The sequence below is a fragment of the Camelus bactrianus genome, chromosome 35, assembly GCF_048773025.1.
Source record: "Camelus bactrianus isolate YW-2024 breed Bactrian camel chromosome 35, ASM4877302v1, whole genome shotgun sequence".
NCBI classification, from domain to species: domain Eukaryota; kingdom Metazoa; phylum Chordata; class Mammalia; order Artiodactyla; family Camelidae; genus Camelus; species Camelus bactrianus.
Genome location: NC_133573.1, coordinates 1,619,877 through 1,639,702, shown reverse-complemented (window position 1 = coordinate 1,639,702; position 19,826 = coordinate 1,619,877). Strand labels below are relative to the sequence as shown.

Here is a 19,826-nt window from a genome sequence, read left to right as displayed (position 1 = left end):
AACCAATTTGGAAAATTCATCCTTGAGATTCTCTTCCAAAATCTGTACCAGGTTGGGCTCTCCAGAGGAGAAAGAGAAAGAGATTTTAAGGAATTGGCTCATCAATTGTGGGGGTTGACAAGTCCAAAATCTATACGGCTGGATTGCAGGCTGGAAATTCTGGCAGGAATCAATGTTTCAGTCTTAAGTCTAAGGCAGTATGGAGGCAGAATTCCTTCCTCTCTAGAAGACTTCAGTTTTTTTTCTCTTAAGGTCTTTAACTGAGGAAACATGCCCACTCACATTATGAAGGGTAATCGGCAATAAAACCAAATGAACAAGAACTACAATTATCAACAGTGATGTTGAACCAAAAAAGCAAGTTGCCTAAGAAGACGTACAGCACAACTATAAACAACCAACAGCACAAACCCTTTACAGACGAAAGCACCCCTGATGCAAGTGTAAAGAAATGCACTGCAACGACAAACACCACACTCAGAACAGCAGGAAGCAGTGATGTGCGAAGAATAGAGGGAGGACTTAAAATACGAAAGACACGTTATATTTGTTAAGCTGGAAACAGACACACCAGTGTTCATTACATTAATTCTTATACCTTTCCATATTTGAAAATAAAAGTAACGGAATCTAAAACACCTGGGTTTTATTTGGTTCATAAGATGCTCAAAGATAGATTAAATTGTCTATTATACTAAGTTAAAAATCCAAATAAAAATTTTCTAGTCCTTCTGATAATCTCCATTTTTCCTCAAATCCATTTTTGAAGCAAATAGAAAAAAATAGATAAATAAATTTATTTAAAATATACACCAAAAAATATACCAATATCAAGAATTACAATAGAAAATACAGAGCAATATCAAAAGCAAGATCCAGTAAAGAATGAATGCTCCTTTTCCCTTCTTGAAACCAGATTACAGTATCAAGAACAGGTGTACTGAATAACAACAAATACGTTTTAGCAGATAATGATACTTGACAAGAACTGAAATGTGAATGCTGGCTAAATGTCTTACCTTTAAAAATGAAGTAACCATAATAGCTCTATAAGATTCCATGAAAAATATTTCCTAAACTTGTTCTCTATGAAACAATATTCCAAAAAATGAGAAAGGTAGAGTTTCTTCCTCAATAAATTTAAGAAATATACTATAAGAATTAGAATAATAAAGACCATGAGAAGTAGTGAGGGGTGCTAATAGCATTAAAGCATTTACAAGTTCCGCAGAAATCCAAGTTTTGGTAAAGTGTGTTCTAAAACATTTAACTTCAGGAAAATATTCACCTAAGAACATAAAGTAGCTGTACACTTAAATGTATTTTTAAATTGTCAAGTGTTTTATGACAACTATGTTTAAATGTCAATATCATACATACCTCCCAGTCTTTCCAAGAGGTAAACTCCACTTGTTTGAATTTGATCCTTGTATCCTGCAGCTGATTCTACATCGTTAAGTGTAAAAGTCTCATCTGAGAGTTCATCCACATCTTCATCAATCAAGATAAAGAGAACTTTCAGTAAATTAAACACAGGAAACACAACTGAGACTATCTATTGGGGCCTAATTCCAAGAAGGTTAGGAAAATATTCTTTCATACTACGTCAGGTAAGAAGAAAAAAGTGATTACTTAGTGAATGCCAGAAGTTCATTTAACAGAGTTTAATGTTTATGCTTGATAAAACTCTGTGAAAAAGCAGAATTATCAATTCACTCCTAGGCATTCATTTGCTTAGTACAGAATATATTTCTGTCTCAATCCAAAAGTTAACACCTTGATTTATGGTGAAGCACCAAAAGATATTCCTATCAAAATTATAAAGTAAACTAGAATTATGAATCATTATTATGTTAACAATTGTCTAGTTCTGGTAAAGCTGGTATGGTAAATATATGAGGCAGAAATTATGATGATCTTCGGCTAATATTTCTTACATGACTAACCATACAGATCTGTCAGTATAGATCTGTCATATACATTTTTTTAATATGATGAAAACTCAAAATCATCTTAAAGCTGCTCAATGAGCTACAAGAGAACACAAATATACAATTAAATAAAATCAGGAAAACAATACATATACAAAATGAGAAGTTCAACAAGAGATAGAATCCAGATAAAAGAACCAAACAAATTCTGGAGCTGAAGAACACAATGACTAACCAAAGAATTTAATAGAAAGCTTTCAGTAAGCAGACTTGATCAGCAAAGGAAAAAGAAATCACTGAGCTCAAACACAGGTAATTTGAAACTACCCAGTAGAACAACAAAAAGGAAAAGAGTGAAGAAAGCCTACAGGACTTAAGAGATGCCATCAACTGAACAGTTACACACAAGACAGGCGTTCCAGAAGGAGAAGAGAATGAGAAAAGCACAGGAAGCATATTTAAAGAAATAATGGCTTAACACTTTCGAAATCTGAGGAGGGAACTTGACATCCAAACTCATGGATCTCGAAAGACTGAAAATAGACTGAACCCAAAGAAGTCTATGCTGAAACATATAATTAAGTTGTCAAAGCTAAAAGACGAAGAAAGAGTTCTGAAAGCAGCAAAAAACTTACTGCATACAAGAGAACCCCCCATAAGATTACAGTGGATTTCTAAGCAGACACCTCACAACTACAAGAGAGACAGAAAACAACTAATAAAATGGCAATACTAAGTCCTTAACTATCAAAATTACTTTAAATATAAATAAATTATAGTCTTCAATCAAAACACATAGATTGGAGAATGGATAAAAAATAAGATGCTATTACATGCTATTAACAAAAGATCCAGTTTAGACTTAAGGACATACATAGGCTGAAAAGGAAGGGATGGGAAAAGATATGTCAAGCAAATGGTAATCAAAGGATATCAGAGGTAGCTATACTCATGTCAGACAAAAAAAGACTAATAGAAAACCCTCCCAAAACACAAAAAGAAGGTTATTACATAATGATGAAAGGATCAATTAAACAGGAGGATGTAACAAGTTAAAATATATATGCACCCAACAAATGATCACCTAAACATATAAAGCAAACATGGACAGATCTGAAGAGAGAAATAGCAAATCAATAATAGGAGACTTTAATAATCCATTTACAATAATGGACGGATCATCTAGACAGAAAATCAGTAAAGAAAAATAAATAAATATAAGTAAAATCAGTAAAGAAACAGAAGGCTTGAATTATTCTAGAGAGCAACAACAACCACAACAACAAATGCAAGGCATGCTAAATGTCAAAAACCAGTCTGAAGACTATCAGCACCAGACTCGTATGACAGAGATTTTAGAATTATCATACTGGGTGTTTCAAATAATTAATATGCTAAGAGCTCTCACAGAAAAAGATGCAACATGCAAAAACAGAAGGGTAAGGTAAGCAGAGATCATTTGGAATCTCTAAGAAAAAAAATCAAAAGAAAATGTTACAAATCAACAATACTACAACAAAAACATAGAATGCTTTGATGTCCTCATCATTAGATTGGACATAGTCAAGGAAAAAATCAGTGAGCTTCAAGAGATGACACTAAACACTCCCCAAACTGAAAAGAAAAGAGAAAATTAATGGAAAAAAAAAGGAACAGAGTATTAGAGATCTTTTGGACAATTACAAAAGGTGTGATATACACATAATGAGAATATCAAAAGGAGAAACAATGCAACAGAAGAAATATTGGCTGAGAGTTTTCAAAAATTAATGACAGACATCAAACCATTGATCACAGAAACTCAGAGAACACCAAAAAAGGATAAATACTAAAAAGTCTACACCTATACATATCATACTCAAATTGCAGAAAATCAAAGTCAAAGAGAAAATCTTGAAAGATTCCAGAGCAAAACAAAAACAAAATACAAAAATACCTTATCTACAGAGGGTAAAAATATCTTGTACTTCTCATCAAATTACGCTAGCAAGTAGAGAATGGAGAGAAATATTTAAGGTGTTGAAAGAAAAACAAAATCAACCAATCTAGAATTCTGTATCCTGAAAAATTATCCTCCAAAACTGAGATACAATGACTTTCTCAGATTTAAAAAAAGAAATGAAGAAATGTATTGCCAATAGGCTTGCAATTGCAAGAAAATGTTAAAAGAAGTTCTTCAGAGAGAAGGAATATGATACAAATCAGAAATGTAGATTTACATAAAGAGAGGAATGGCATTAGAGAAGAAATAAATGAACGTAAGTAATAGAACATTTTTTTCCTCAAACTTGGTTGATATAACAGGTAACAGTTTATTCATAATAATAATAGAAACAATGTATTCAGTGATTATAGCTTATAGGGAAATAAAATGAATGAATGAATGACAAAAATGTTAAAAGGAGCAGGAAGAAGGAATTGGGATTATAATTATCAGATTACCTATACTACTCATGAAGTGGCACAGTGTTATTTGAAAGTGGCTTTCAATTAGTTGTAAATGTATACTGCAAATTCTAAGACAATCACTAAAAAAAAATTTTAAAGAAGTGTAATTGATATGCTAAGAAAGGAAAGAATATGGAATCATATTAAATATGTGATTAAAGGCAGAGAAGGTAGGAGAAGAGTGGAAGATGAAAAATAAAGTACTTGGGCATTGAAGAGAAAATAGTTACAAATACGGTTAATATTAAATCAAATATATCAATAATCACTCTAAATGTGAATGGTCTAATTAAATGGTCTAATATCAATTTAAAAAGATTGTCAGGGTCAATAAATAAACTAACCCAACTATACGTTGTCTATAAGAAACTCACTTTAAATATAAAGATAAGGTAGACTAAAAATAGAGGGATGGAGAAACATATTATGCTAACACCAATCAAAGTAAAGCTGGAGAAGCTATATTAATATGAGACAAGGCAGACTTCAGAGCAAGGAAAATTACCAGGGATAAAAAGAGCACTACATAATAATACAGGGGTCAATACCACAGAAAACATAACAATTCTTAATGAGCATGCACCTTACAACAGAGCAACAAAATACATGAGGCAAAAACAGAACTGCAGGGAGAAAGAGACTAATCTATTATTATATTTGCAGCTTTCAATATCATCTTATCAGTAATTGACAGATACAGCAGGCTGAAAATCCATACCTTAGAAAATTTAATAGAATAGAAAATGTATGAAGTACACACTAAGACCACGATAGATTTAAGCTACATTACTCTAATGCCAAAGCTAGACAAAGATATTACAATACAGAAAATATACTTCACAAATAAGATGCAAAAATCCTGAACAAAATATTTGTAAATTGAGTGTCTAAAAATAATTATATACCATGACCAAGTAGGATTTATTCCAGGTATGGAATGCTGATTCAGTATTCAAAAATCAATTAATACAATCCATCACATCAACAGACTAAAGAAAAAATTATATGATCAGCGAAGCAGAAAAGCATTAAAAAAAACAAAACCCAAAACCCATTCATGATAAAACTCTCAATAAACTAAGAATAGTGGGGAACTTCCTCAATCTGATAAAGAACATCTACCAAAAAAAATCAACAGATAACATCACACTTAATGGTAAGAAACTAAATGCTTTGCCTCTCAGGTCTTGAATAAGTCAAGGATGCCCCTTCTCATCACTCCTGTGCAATCTCACACTCGAAGTCCCAGCTAATGTAGTAAGTCAAGAAAAGGGAATAAAGGTATATAAATTGAGAAAAATAAGCAGAACTTTTTTTGTGGATCAACAACAGCAACGGAACACCTGGAATTATAAGCTGTTATAATAAGTTTTCCAGATACAGGTCAATACATAAAAGTCAACTGATTTCCTATATACCAGCAATGAACAAGTGGAATTTGAAGTTAAACACAACAGCATTCATATTAGCACCAAAAATGAAATATCTAAGTATAAATCTAACAAATGTAAGAGAGACATCAAAGATTTAATGTAGAGATGTTCCATGTTCATGGATAGAAAGGCTCAATATTGAAAAGCTGTCAGCTCTTTCCAACTTGATTCAATGCAATCACAATCAAAATTCCAATAAGCTATTTTTGTGAGTTTTGGAGAAACTGATTCTAAAGTTTATATGGAAAAGCAAAATACCCACATTAGCTAGCAAAATACCCACATTAGCTAACAAAATATTTGTAAATTGAGTGTCTAAAAATAATTACATACCATGACCAAGTAGGATTTATTCCAGGTATGGAATGCTGATTCAGTATTCAAAAATCAATTAATATAATCCATCACATCAACAGACTAAAGAAAAAATTATATGATCAGCAAAGCAGAAAAGCATTAAAAAAAAAACCCCAAAACCCATTCATGATAAAACTCTCAATAAACTGAAGAAAAATAAGGTCAGAGGACTGATGCTACCCAACTTCAAGACTTCCTACAGAGTTACAGAAACCAAGACAGCTGGTGAAAGAACAGAGGAATAGGTCGACTGTAACAGAACAAAGAGACACAGACCTACACAAATGTGGTCGATGATCTCTGACAAAAAGGCAAAGGCTATTCAAGGAGAAACAACAGTCTTTTCAGTTAATAGTACTGACACGAAAAAGGTGAATCTAGACACAGACTCGTCACCTTACCAAAACTAACACAGAATGGGGCACAGACCCAAATGGAACATGCAAAACTCTAAACCTCCTGGAAGATAACAGGTGAATGTCTAGGTGATCTTCAGTTTGGTGTTGACTTTGTAGACACAACACCAAAAGCACAATCTTCCCCCTGCCCCCGAAAAAAAAAAAAAAAACCTGGTAAGTTAGACATCATTTCTTTTAAGTTCAACATTTTTTATTGAGTTATAGTCATTTTACAATGTTGTGTCAAATTCCAGTGTAGAGCACAATTTTTCAGTTATACATGAACATACATACATTCACTGTCACATTCTCTTCCGCTGTGAGCCACCACAAGATCCTGCATATACTTCCCTGTGCTACACAGTTTACAATCTTGTTTATCTAGTCTACATTTTGAAATCCCATAGACATCATTTTTAAGAAAACAAACACATGCACGCAACTTCTGCTCTGTGAAAGACACTGTTAAGAGAATGATAACACAAGCTGCGGGCGGGAAGGAAGTATTTGCAGAACACATCTGATAAACAACTGTTATCCAAAATACACAAAGAACTCTTAAACCCTGACAATCAGAAAACAAACAACCCAATTACAACATAGGCAAAGACTGAACAAATATCTTACCAAAGAAGTCACTTAGACAGCAAATAAACATATGAAAAGATGTTCACAGGGAATCGCAAATTCAGACGAGATACCACTACACACCTATAGCGAAATCTAAATGCTGGGCACAACAAATGATGTCAGGGATGTGGAGCAATGGAAACACTGGTGTGTAGCTGGTGCGAACACAATACACTACAGCCACTTTGAAGACGGTTTGGCAATTTCCTACAAAGGTAAACACAGTTCTACCATATGGTCCAGCAATCGTGCCCCTCAGTATTTACCTAACAGTGCTGAAAATCGATGTTCCCACAAAAGTTATGCAGTCAGTACCCAATGGGTGCTAAGCGGTTTGGACACAATGAATGAAGAAAAAAGCCATTGAACTTTCTTGTGGTTTAGGATCATTATGAAAAAATTACTGAAACCGTACAGACACCATGAACTTCTGTCTGAACTGTTTATAAAAGACTGTGCAAACACTTACCACAAGAAAGCAAATAGTTATACTATTATCAGACAAAATAAACATTAAGGCAAAAAAGGTGTTTTTAGAGATAAAGAGTGTACTTTTACAGAGACAAAGGCTCATGTCTACCAGGTAAGTCTAACAAGTATAACTTGTACCCATGAAATAACATCATTTTCAAATATATGAACAAATCTGGCAAAACTACCAGGAAACATAAGAAATCTACCATCACAGTGGGAGACTGTAACATCTTGGTAACACAAAATGAACAAACAGAACTTCAACGAAATTAAAGAAGCACTGATCACCATAGTAAACAAATGTGATCTGACAGATGTACACAAAAGATGTGCTTCAACGTTCATAAATCTAAGACAGAGGGGTTCTATGCTCACTTCAACTAAAAATAAATCGATGATATTGAAATTTATCATACTTACTACTTAGTGTTTCCATTTCGACAGGCCAAAGTTTCTTAGTCTGAGGCTGGTTTTTTGACAATTCCACTTCCTCCTCGGTTAAGAGATTTAGTGCCGCTTTCTGAGCTACAAGAAAGATGTTTTTAATCCATTAAACAGAAAACTGCATTTATTGAAAATCCTCTGTAATTCAAATACCTGTTAATTATCCAGGAATATTCCTTCTCATGTTTTGAAACAAAGTCAAATACCACATTATTGAGAAAGTGAATTACAAAGTGAGTACGTGAAGTGTCGAAATAATGGAAGTGCTTTTCAAAAGAATAGTTTTACAAGGCATTCACATTTTAGGATTCAATTCAGTATTTTCGTAACTGATATGGGTGAGAAAAAAAGAAATGATAAATAATACATTCAAAATAAATTTAGAAGAAGATTCAAAAACAGATTAGGTAAGAAAGACAGAAAATACAAGTGATGATACACTTACTTCTCAAATACCCATACTTCCCATAAAGGTAAATGTATTAAATGCTCCATTAAAGCACAAAGATTGTTGCACTGGATTAAAAAATAACTAATCATATACAGTTAAGTCAAAACAATATAAAAAGGTTAAAGTAAAATGATGAAAAATTATTTTATGCAAATAGTTACATAAAGACAGATACTGAGCTAACATAAGGCACAAGAGACAAAAGGCACAAAAAGCTACTACGAAGTGTCCATCACAGAGACGGGTTTCAGTTCACTAAGAATATATAACAGTTTTAAACGTGTATGTTCATTACCTATAATCTGTATGTAATACATATGTATCTGTGTATTTTCCCTATGATACAAAAACTTTGGAAACATAAAACTAAAACTGACAGAACTACAGAGAGTAATGGAGAAACAAACACTCAAAGTAGTTGAGTATAACGTACGTTTCTCACAAATGATAAAATAAGCGTAGGGCTTCAATGAAATTAAGACGGTAAAAACAACACATCAACTTCACCTAATGGAGAACGTACGTGCACACACACGTTTTATATGTTAGGTGCATGTGTGCACACGTGTATACATGATACAGCATATAGCATGTACGTGATTGAATATTCAAAAACTAAAGAAAGAAATTTAGTTAAAAATAATTATACAATATTCTTAATAATTATACATACTACCAAGTCTCACTTCTCTGGCAGTTCCAAGTGTCTTAGAGATGAGCTTTTTAAGGTTTAAACTGCATCTTTAGGTGAAAGATTTTCATCTGATTTTTCATCCATTTTCTCAGCTACAGTAGAGGCTCTTACTCCAACAGAAAGTCAAATAGCTGCGTTGTGAAACCTCTGGATTATTAATTCATACCAAAAACAACTCAAACTTTCCTTCCAGTTTTGTAACAATTTAAGCAAACACACACAATTTAAACAAATGATCAGATCATCCTACCCCCTTCTCCTGCCTCGTCTTCCCCCCCATAAAAACCCTCTGGTGCATTTTCAAAACAGATTATGAAAGTAACTATAAAAATCACCAGAGTGCTTTCCTGAAACTATGGAGGATTCTTGTTGCTTCATAATACACTTAGAAAGTTGTAATTATAGACTTTATCTTACTAAGGGTATTCACATTTTAAAAATACTTTAAAATTTTTAACAACATACACGACTAATTTAAAAGTTAGACTGATTAAAAAGTAATAATTCCAAAATAAGGAAAGAAAATAGAAAGAAACCTGGATCAGGAAGAAAAACAGAAAGCACCCAAAAAAGGAAATATTTAAATCCAAATGTATTAATAAGCACAATAATTTTAAGTGGATTACAGGTTGTAGGGATAGACAAAGACAGTCATACAAGATTTATGAACAGTTTAACTATCATTTATTTATAAGAGAGATCACTGAATTATAAGAATATAGGCAACTGAAAAGTAAAGAGGTGGGAAAAGATGTACCGCGCAAACACCAACCAAAACAGTCTGCCGTAGCCATGTCAATGTCATACAAGACAGGGTTTTATTCAAAAGGTCTTACTGAAGACAGACTTTCATAAAAAGGAAATGTTGAGTCCATATGGAATATCCAACATCTTTATTTGCATGCACCTAACAACACAGACACTAGCAGGAAAAGGACAATACCACAGGAAACAGGTAAACCGCAGTCACAGTGCGAGGGTTCAGAACACACTGCTCCACAACTGACAGAGTGAACACGATTCAAGAAAACCAAGAAACAGGAATTTAAAGAACAATAAAATTTGACTTAGATGTCTGTAAGCTTGTAGCAGATACACATTCATAAACAAAACTCTCCTTAAAACAATTAAAATGTAAAATGATTGAATATACTCATAATTAGAATGCTTTTCATCTGATGCCTCGTCTGTTTTCTGGGCTTCAGGAAGAAAGGCTTAAAAAGCACTAGATAGAGAACCAGATCTGTGGTGGAGCCTCTAGATTTACAACACGTGTTCGTTATCCGAAAATATTTTATCTCACTTTTTAACGGTAAACAAACACATCTAACTGAAGTGTAAACACGTGAATACACTTTTCACATGTGTGTATATAGATGCAGTCTTGTTACTTTCTGGATATACAGAAGTATTAAATATATTAATTAGAAATATTATTAACACTATTATAAATGTTTTGAATTATTTAGTTTTCCTACAATATTCATACTTTTGAATAAAGTTTAAAATTGTTGGTATCAAACATGGCTGAGGAAAATACATATAATAATAAAAAAACATATAATAATAAAAAATACAGAGGGTGAAAGAGTGAAAGAAACATATCAGACGGGAAAAATGGGGCGCGCCAAGAAAGTGGTGGAGTTACACCCAAAAATATCCGTAATTAAACCGCAGATGATTAGGAGAGGTAATTAAAAGACAACAATCAGGCTGAATTTTAAAATACATATACTTATAAGTTTCTTTGTAAGATATACAGCAAAATCATAAACATACAGGAAAATTAAAGGTCAGAAAAAAATGTATCATGCAAACACCGACCAGAAGAAACACTGACAGCAGGTAAGACAGTTTTAAAGGAAAATAAATAAAAACTATAAAAATGATGGAGTTAGTCTCTTCATTAGGACAAAATGTCTTGTCTCCTGAAAATACTATCAACTTAAAATTTATATGCACGTCAATAGGAGAGTGTCATAAGATATAAACCAAAGCCTGCCACAACTACAGGGAGAAATAAGAGAAATCCCCCAAGTGTGAGGTTTAACACATCAAATTCAGGAATTCTAACAGAAACAGATAAATCATCAGCAAAGATCCAAGGTCATGGCGATAATTGCTACAGAAGCAGAGAGTTGAAAACACAGTCATAAACAAAACAGTGATCTGGGTTTAATTAGAAATAACTGTAAGATTTATATTTAACTACTTACTATCCAGATCCTCCTTTCTGGTAGCTCCAAGTTTCTTAGCCTGAGACTGGTTCCTCGAAAATAAATCTTCCCTCTCAGGAGGGAGATTTCCAAGTGTTGTCGTGTTCTTTTTCTGGTTTTCAAGAGGAAATGCTAAGTAGAAAAAAAATACATGTGTAATGGAACATCTGGATATGCCAAATCATCATCAATTTTTCTTTCCAGGTAGGTGACGTGAGAAAAACCAGGTGAAGAGTTTTCACAAGTGTGTGTCTTGTTACTTAGCAATTACTGACTATGCAAATACCCACCCAAAGGGATGATGGCGTTTACTTCGGTTCTCTAATTATCTCAGGGTATCCACACCTTAGGTCATTTATTTTTATTTCTATAAAATATATGCTCAAATACATATTCATGAACCAAAGGGGAAAAAAGTGTTTTGATGAGTTTCATTTAAAAATGTGAAGTTTCCTTTAATTATCGTACTTACTGTGGCGTCTTTCCCCTTTGGAAGTTATTTGTTTCTTTACTTGCACTTGGGGTTTTGAAACTGAATCCTGATTCACGAACGTAAGGTCTTTATCTGGCGCTCCATAGTAACCTTTATAAAGAGATGCAGTTAGTCCACTAAACGGAGAGACACATCAATTGTGAAATCTCCAGATTTCAAATTTATAACAAGTATTCAATAGCGTTTTCTCTCATTTTTATAAAATAAATTATTATAATACTAGATCTGAGATAAAAATGGATGATGTTGAAGCAGTCTCATTATTTCATAAATAACCCTAAACAGCAAATGCATTGTATACTGGTCTTCAGCTTTCACCGGCTTTTTATGTCAGGTTGATACATAATAACAGAACAAGCAATTTAAATGCCGCACACAAGGTCACTCTAACTGCAACACACTTCACAACCATCCAAGTGTTCAAGCACAGGAGACTGGGGGAATAAGCTGGACACACACACACCAGCTATGCGCCGGTGCAGCTAAGTGCTGCTGCAACAGGAGGCAAGGGTGTTTACGTCAGACGTAAGTATCTGTACACAGAGTGAGACACTCCCTCCCCATCTGCACTCATACACTGGACGCTTGCACGCCATCATTTCATGTAAAGATGACAGACTGGCTGAAACACTGGTGGAGCTGGTGCCCTTTTCTGTTTAGACTCTCACTTATATTACTGCAGTAGCTGAATAAAGGCTTAACTGTTACTGTCAGTTCTGTTCGGTGTCTTTACAGACCACCTGCACAACTGGCAGCTCCTTCTCACTGACAGATGGCTGCAGGTGGGGTGGCCCAATTCAGCACAATGTCTTTCTGGAAAAGCAAAAAGCATGGAGATCCCCCAGGGCACTTTGGGGAGATGCTAGGGAAGTCTACGGGCTTCTCGGGGAGCACTAGCTGGTCAACTGCAAGAGGCTGAGGGTGCAGCAGCACGCCTGGCCAGCCACACCAGCGAGGCTCAGAAGCGCTGAGTCAGGGGTGCCGTGCAGCCCTCTGGGGAGTGCTAGCCGGCTGCTTATGGAAGCTTCTGGGTGACAGGGGACCAGGGGTCCTTCTGTTCAGCCCCAGACTCCCTGCCCACATGCCCGGGGGGTCCAATCAGAGATGAAACAGAGGGGCTCTGGGAACTCTAGGGAAGCGATTCCTTGGCTACTGCTACTGTCCTCTGATGACGGGACAAAACCTGCCGCGTACTCTGCAAGCTAAGCGCACCCAGCAACTGCTGTACGTTAACGAGGCCCCGGACGACGACGGGCAGGCCACAGCACAGCACGCTGCTGACGCTCATGACCTAGCGCAGTGAGGACAGGACCCTGGGGCCGCAGGCCCAGGATGTAAAGAAGCCTCAGAGACCTGGTCGGGTTGCACGGTGAAGGAGGTGACCATCTTTCCTTTTCTTCCTTTTGTATACTTTCTAATTCTAGTCTGATAATTTGCTTAATTCATAAGGTTTGCAAGCAAGCAAAGTACAGAAGGCACTGATTTCAAGGAGGTAATCTTACAGGTAGTGAGAGACAGTGTAACTTGTGGGCTGTGTCGCTATAAAGTCCCTCCCTCCTTAAGAGTGTCCTGACAGCAGAAAGTCGGCTCGAGGAGGCTGCGGGGAGCAGCCAAGCCCCTCTTCCCCAGCTGGGAACCACTGGGCTCTGACAGCTCTGCCCCCCCCCACCATGGGCTCCCGAGGACTAAGATGCGTGTCTGGACTGAGCTTCCAGAGGTGACAGCACACTGTGAGCCACACTGCTAGGCCTCAGTGACAGTCGTGGACGGGAAGGCTGTTAACGAGACTCTAGCTCACCGGTGTCCCCCCTGCTGGTTATCAAGCTCAATAAACCTCCTTCTAAGTCTGTCCATTCGTCAGTGACATAATCCAGACCGTCACTGACAAATCCCTGGGCAGGAAAAAAGCGACTCCTGCCAAAACAGCAGAGAAGGAATGTCACAGAGAGCGACATGAAAATCACCATGCTATGAGCATACACTCCCGGGGGATCCAGGTAAGGGTTTTCCCAAATATACCTCCAGGTCTGGTTTTCACACAATGGGAGCTCAAAAGAGGAGACGACTGGGCTCTGCAGCTGGGAGCTCACGGCCACACAGGGTGCCATTAGGGGCCAAGTGGCAGCTGCTCCGGGGCCACCCGGCAGGGACCCCTACAACTAACGCAAGGGCGGTTCCTTCTGCTTCGCCCTGTAAGCTCCCGGGCGGGGGGGGGGGTCAGAGAGCCCCCCCCGCCCAAGTTTTACCCAGCCTTTCTGGCTTAAAGAAAATGAGACAATGAAACGTCCAGTGTCCTTTCGTCCACAGTGAGGAATGGAAGCCCTATGCCGTGGGTCACATTTCAAAGCAGATGTGGGGGTGGCGACTGCATTTCTTGGGCCTTTGGACAATGGTGTACAGGGGCCTGTGACCCCCAAGCCCCCTTGCTTGTGAATGAGGGGGAAATTAAAGCTCTCTGGCTTCCTGTCTGAAGACACCACCACCAAGGCCCCTACCCAGACCTGACTGCAGCTGCAGCCCCCTACTCCTGCAGGGGGGACCCCCACTGCAGGGACTGCTGTGGCTGGTGCCCTGTCGTGTGCACCCCTGACTGCAGGCACTCCAAGCCCTGAAGGAAGCTGCTGCAGGCGGGACCGTCTCTGTGGGGCGTATGGACGCCTGGAGACCTACCACACTGCTGGTGCTAGCGCTCTGTCTCTCAAAACAGCACCAGCTGTCTCAGGAATTGGAAAAAAAAAAAAAAAAAAAAAAGCTGCCCTCACTGCTGTGCTTAAGGAAGCCCAGGTTCACATCTGACCTTCGCCCAAGGCCTCAGGCCCCTGGAAACTCAGTGAGGCATCCGTGGCTCATCAGTGCAGCACGGCCCTTGACGCGGGCACCGCCTGCCGCTGTGACGGCCACGGAGGCTACTGCCCGATCTCGGGGAAGCAGGTGTGAAGCCATTCACATCACAGATGCCCTCTGCAGCACCCCGTCCACATAATGATCACGGTCAGCAAGCTTCATGCTTAATGGGCTGCGATGCACCTATAATGTCCTTCCACGAGGCCACAACAGGAAGGAGTCCCACTCCCAGACGGGGTGCCAGCCTCCCACAACACTGGTAACACCCTCCTGGTGGGTCCAGACAAGGGTACTGCCCAACCAGGCTGGACGCCCTTCCGACCAACATGTAGCAACACATCTAGGACATTAATACGGACAAGGCACAAGCACCTATGACCCACGTGAAGGTCCTCGGAATAAACTTTGAAGGGACAGTATATCCCTCTCCAGAGGCAACAATTTGCCAAGTTTTTATCATGCTCGAGCTCTCAGCCCCAATAAGTATGAAGGATGCCCAGCAGTGGATGCGGCTGTTCAGCTACCGGTCCTCATGGATCCCTGCGTGGCCACCCTGATGACAGCACCCGTCAATCAAGTACCGAAAAGACACCATGATGCCCTGGAGACCCTCCAGCTGGCTACACAGGCAACCCGTTCCTCGCCCCCCTGAATCCACTGCCTTTTAAGTCGACGGTCTCAGCCGTCTCTCTGCCAACTGGATCCTGTGGCAAAGGAAAGCTGCCTCACGAGCCAGGCCCCAGCTGGGCTTTGAGACCCATGATCTCCCGGAGGGCTGAGCGCAAACGCCTCCCGGAGGACCAGTGACCAGTTACCGAGCCTTGGTAGGTACCGCGCCTTGGTGGGCACCGAGCGCAGAAGTCACGTCAGCAAATAGCCTCCAACCAAATGTTACATGGTTTTTGTTCTCTAGTTGTTTTATGGTATTCACATTTCTATCAAAATGGAAGATTTCTATAAATTATATGGTCAAATACATATTCATGAACTAAAGAAAAAAGATCTGATTAATTTTTCTAAATGTTAAGTCACCTCTAATTGTTATACTTACTATCAGGTCTTCCCCTTCCGGACGTTACTTGCTTCTGTACCTGCATTTGGAGCTTTAGCACTGAGTCCTGAGGCTTAAGCACAGGGTTTCTGTCTGGAATGTCGTCACGAGCTACATAAAGAGATGTGTTTAGTTGCTTAACAGAAAAACAGATCTACTGTGAAATCTTTGAATTTTAAATTGATGACATACAGCAAAATTTTTCTCTCACTCTGATGAAGTTATAAGTAAATTACCATAATGTCAGATGTGACATACAAATTGTGAGAGCATTTTTAATGCATTTATGTTGAGAGTATCACTAATATTTCTAGGTGTCTTACATATATATAAACATATATAAACATATATACAGTCTAATTTTCTTAGGGTATTTATACTTTAGGCTAATACATATTCATAGAACTAAAAACAAAAATGATTATGTACAGAGTTACTCATAACATACTTGTAATTGTAAAATATTCAAAACCTATAAATTTTCAAGCAGAGATTAGTTAAATAAATCAGGTATATATTATGCACTGTGGTATAATACAAAGTACAGTAAATAATGTGGAACAAATAGCTGTACACAGGGCTATCACCCCAGTGAAGTAGATCTCCATAAACTGACTTGGAGGAATTTCTAGAAATAATAGGAAGTTAAAAAATGAAAACTTAAAAGGGGCAAACTTGTACTCTCTGGGTAAGAAAAAAAAAGAAATGAGAAAGACAGAAAAAATAGAGGAGACACAGGAAAGCCGTCACAGAACAGCAAGCCTGGTGACCCCCAGAACGAGAGGGAGGACCAAGGGAGGGGAGGCAGCCCTCTAAGCACAGCTTTTCGGTTCATTTCTATATATTTCAAAATAAACCTAAATCAAGAAGGCTAAGAAGACGGGATGAAGACAAGAAAGCAAATGAAACGAAACTGCTGAAGGGAAAATAAAAGCAGTGACCCATCAATGCAACATTTAACACAAGCCCTCTCTCGGACAGGAGGGTCGGGCGTGTGGGGAGGCAGACCGCAGACAAATCATGACATCCTTTAAACCCTGGTTGGTTTTTCTAGTGGTGTGTGCTGAGCAATTCTGAAACCGTCTGAGAAGCATTACAGGACTGAGCAAACGAGCAGATGTGCTGATGACGCTCAGAATCCAGCTCCCCCGGCCGTAAGGTCCCTAACGTAGCAAGAGCCTCTGTCTGGGTTCCTTCTGCTGTGAGGCCATCCCTCAGCTCTGCCTGCACTGCTGGGTCCGGCCCTTGGCGAGTGCTGCTCCAAGGGCTAGAACAGAACAGCAGTGAAGCTGGCGCCCCTGTCTGGACCACCGCCTGTGCTCTGGGGGCACGTGGATCAAGGAGAGGCTGCGTCACTGACATCTTCAGGCATCTAATATGCATGCACAGGTGCCAGTTTTCACTTTACGCTAACACAAATTCATAGAACTAAAAATAAAAACCAATAGGTAAATAAGGGTTAATTGTTACTTTGTACAATTGTTTGGCTTGTTAGACCAACTCAAGAAACTTGTATCTCTCTCCTCTCTCTCTCTCTCTCTCTCTCTCTCTCTCTCTCTCTCTCTCTCTCTCTCTCTCTCTGTCTCTCTCTCTCTCTCTCTCTCACAAATTAGTACAAAAAGGAGGCTGGTCCGTGAAGCACAATGCTTTTCTGAGAGGTGCTAGTAGGAGGCAGGACTGGTGGGCAGGGAGGCACCACTGGGTGACTTGCAGGACACCAACAGGGCACTTTGCCTGTGAGGTAAACAAGTCCCATGAAGTACTAGAGGGGCTCTCGAGAGAGCCACCGCATTGTTTACACGTGCTTTTTTTAATTGAAATGTATCTGATTCACAATATTGTGTCAGTTTCAAGTATACAGCATGGTGATTCAGTATTTTGCAGATTATATTCCATTACACGTTATTACAAGAGAATGGGTATATTTCCATGCCATACAGTATATCCTTGTTACTTATCTATTTTATACATAGCAGTTTGTATCTGTCAATCTCATATCCCTAATTTGTCTTTGTCCTCTTCTGTTTCCCTTTTGATAACAAGTGTGTTTTCTGTATCTGTGAGTCTGTTTGTTTTGTGTGTATATATATTCATTTGTACCATTTTTTAGACTCCACATAAGTGATATCATACAGTATTTGTCTTTCTCTGTCTGACTTACTTCACTATATAATATCCTCTAGGTCCACCCACATTGCTGCAAATGGCAGTATTTCATTCTTTTTATGGCTGAATAATATTCTACAGTGTGTGTGTGTGTGTATAAAATCTTCTTAATCCAATCATCTGTCAATGGGTTGCTTCCATAAGCTTTTCAGTTCTGAAGGAAAACAACTGTCTTTCTCTTTAGCCTGATTCACCAACCAAGATGCTCAGTAAGTCAAATGGAAGACTCAACAGATGGTCTGTGAGAAAACTAGGGAAGCAGTTGTATAGCTACTGATGGGTCCAAAAACGTTGCAGACCCTGCATGCTGACTGGCACCAGTGCCTGCCGTTAGCTGTAGCACACCCCTGGGACTAAGGGACAGCCTTTGATGCAGGGAGTTACTGAGACTCACACTTAAATGAGAAAGCATGTGGAGTCCTGAGGATTGCTTTGCTTAGCAACTCAGGTAGCATGAAAAAGAGGGCGATCTTGCTCAACTTAGTGTAGGGTTTGTCACTGTGGAACCCCACTGCAGAACCTGACAGCCCCATACTGCCCAAGGGGGCAGAGGAAAAGGAGGACGAAAGACTCGCACATCTGAGACCTTCCTCACTCCTTGGTTGGGTACTGCTTTGGCGCCAACAGGGTAGCCCACCCACTGTGAGGTCCCTGCCCCTGAAAAACACACCTGGATCACCACGTGAAGAGGCTCTGAAGTCTCCGTGCACCACCTGACTGGTCTCTCAAGTGGCGGACGGAGTGAGCACAGGAATAATACAAACTTTAACCAGACTTAGATTTCCAGTTCCATTCAGGCCAACCATGCTGATTCCCCAGCCCAATTAAACCTACTTACAGAGTGACGTCAGCTGGCTCACGGCACCATCCGGATCTTAACTGGCAGATTTCCAGGCATGGAAAAAGCAGCTACCAACAAGACAGTCTGTCATTTGGTCAGTACTGTCAGTACTGTCTGACCACTGAGCAGACCTGAAGATGGTAAAGGGCTCCCACTCCAGGATGATCTGGTTAAAGATCCACCCCTCCAAGTCTCTAGGTCTGGTTACTCAACAGTGGACTCTCAGGAGAACGCTGCTGGACTTCCCACCGAAGACCTCTAGGCCAGGCAGTGGCCATGGACCCCAGCGCACGTCCCCAGCTAACAGCCAAACTGTGACGCCCCTATGACTGATACTAACGCTCCTCCCTCTGCTCCTCCAAGTGCCGCTGGAATGACTCAGAGAACCCTTCACTCCTTCCACCCAGACTTCTCAGCTCCAAAAAAAAAAAAAAACAGGTACCAGGTCAAGATTCCTACGTCAGCAGCAGTGGTCTGGGAATGCACGCCAAGGTCAGAATTCAAAGCGGGGTGGGGGAGTACTGCATTTTCAGGCCTTTTAGGACATCGCTGCACAGGTGACTGACCCCCATAACATCTGAGCCCACGTACTGGGGGAAAGAGGTAACGCTCCCTGGTTTTCCATCTGAGGCCATCACCGAGGCAACCGGTACTTAAACACTGCTCTGAGTATATCCTCTCAATCACAAGACTCCGTTTTTATAGCCCTCACCACTGAGTGCAGGTTGGTGTAGAGGCATTCAGCTCTAAGCCCTGGGGGAACTGCTCATGGGGCGCGTGGAAGACTGTAAACCTCCACGCTGGACAGTGCCCAGCACCTGTGTCTCCCAAAACACATTCCTGGAACAAAAAGAAATAACTGCTGTCATTGCTGAGCTCAACGAAGAGAAAACTCTCCATGTGACCATTTCCCACTCTAATAATGAACTTGACCTTTGCACACAGCCTCGGGTGC

At 39.3% G+C, this 19,826-nt stretch overlaps 1 protein-coding gene across 1 annotated transcript in view; it reads right to left on the bottom strand.

Moving 5' to 3' along the window:
• Positions 1-19,826, bottom strand: part of CCDC7 (coiled-coil domain containing 7) — a 196,693-nt gene that overhangs the window by 39,276 nt on the left and 137,591 nt on the right. The window contains exons 23-27 of the mRNA XM_074357988.1: positions 15,865-15,975; positions 11,949-12,059; positions 11,477-11,608; positions 8,092-8,196; positions 1,381-1,491 (exon numbers count right to left, since the gene is read on the bottom strand). Coding sequence (XP_074214089.1) covers positions 1,381-1,491; positions 8,092-8,196; positions 11,477-11,608; positions 11,949-12,059; positions 15,865-15,975 — 570 coding nt within the window. The remainder of the gene's footprint in view (positions 1-1,380; positions 1,492-8,091; positions 8,197-11,476; positions 11,609-11,948; positions 12,060-15,864; positions 15,976-19,826) is intronic.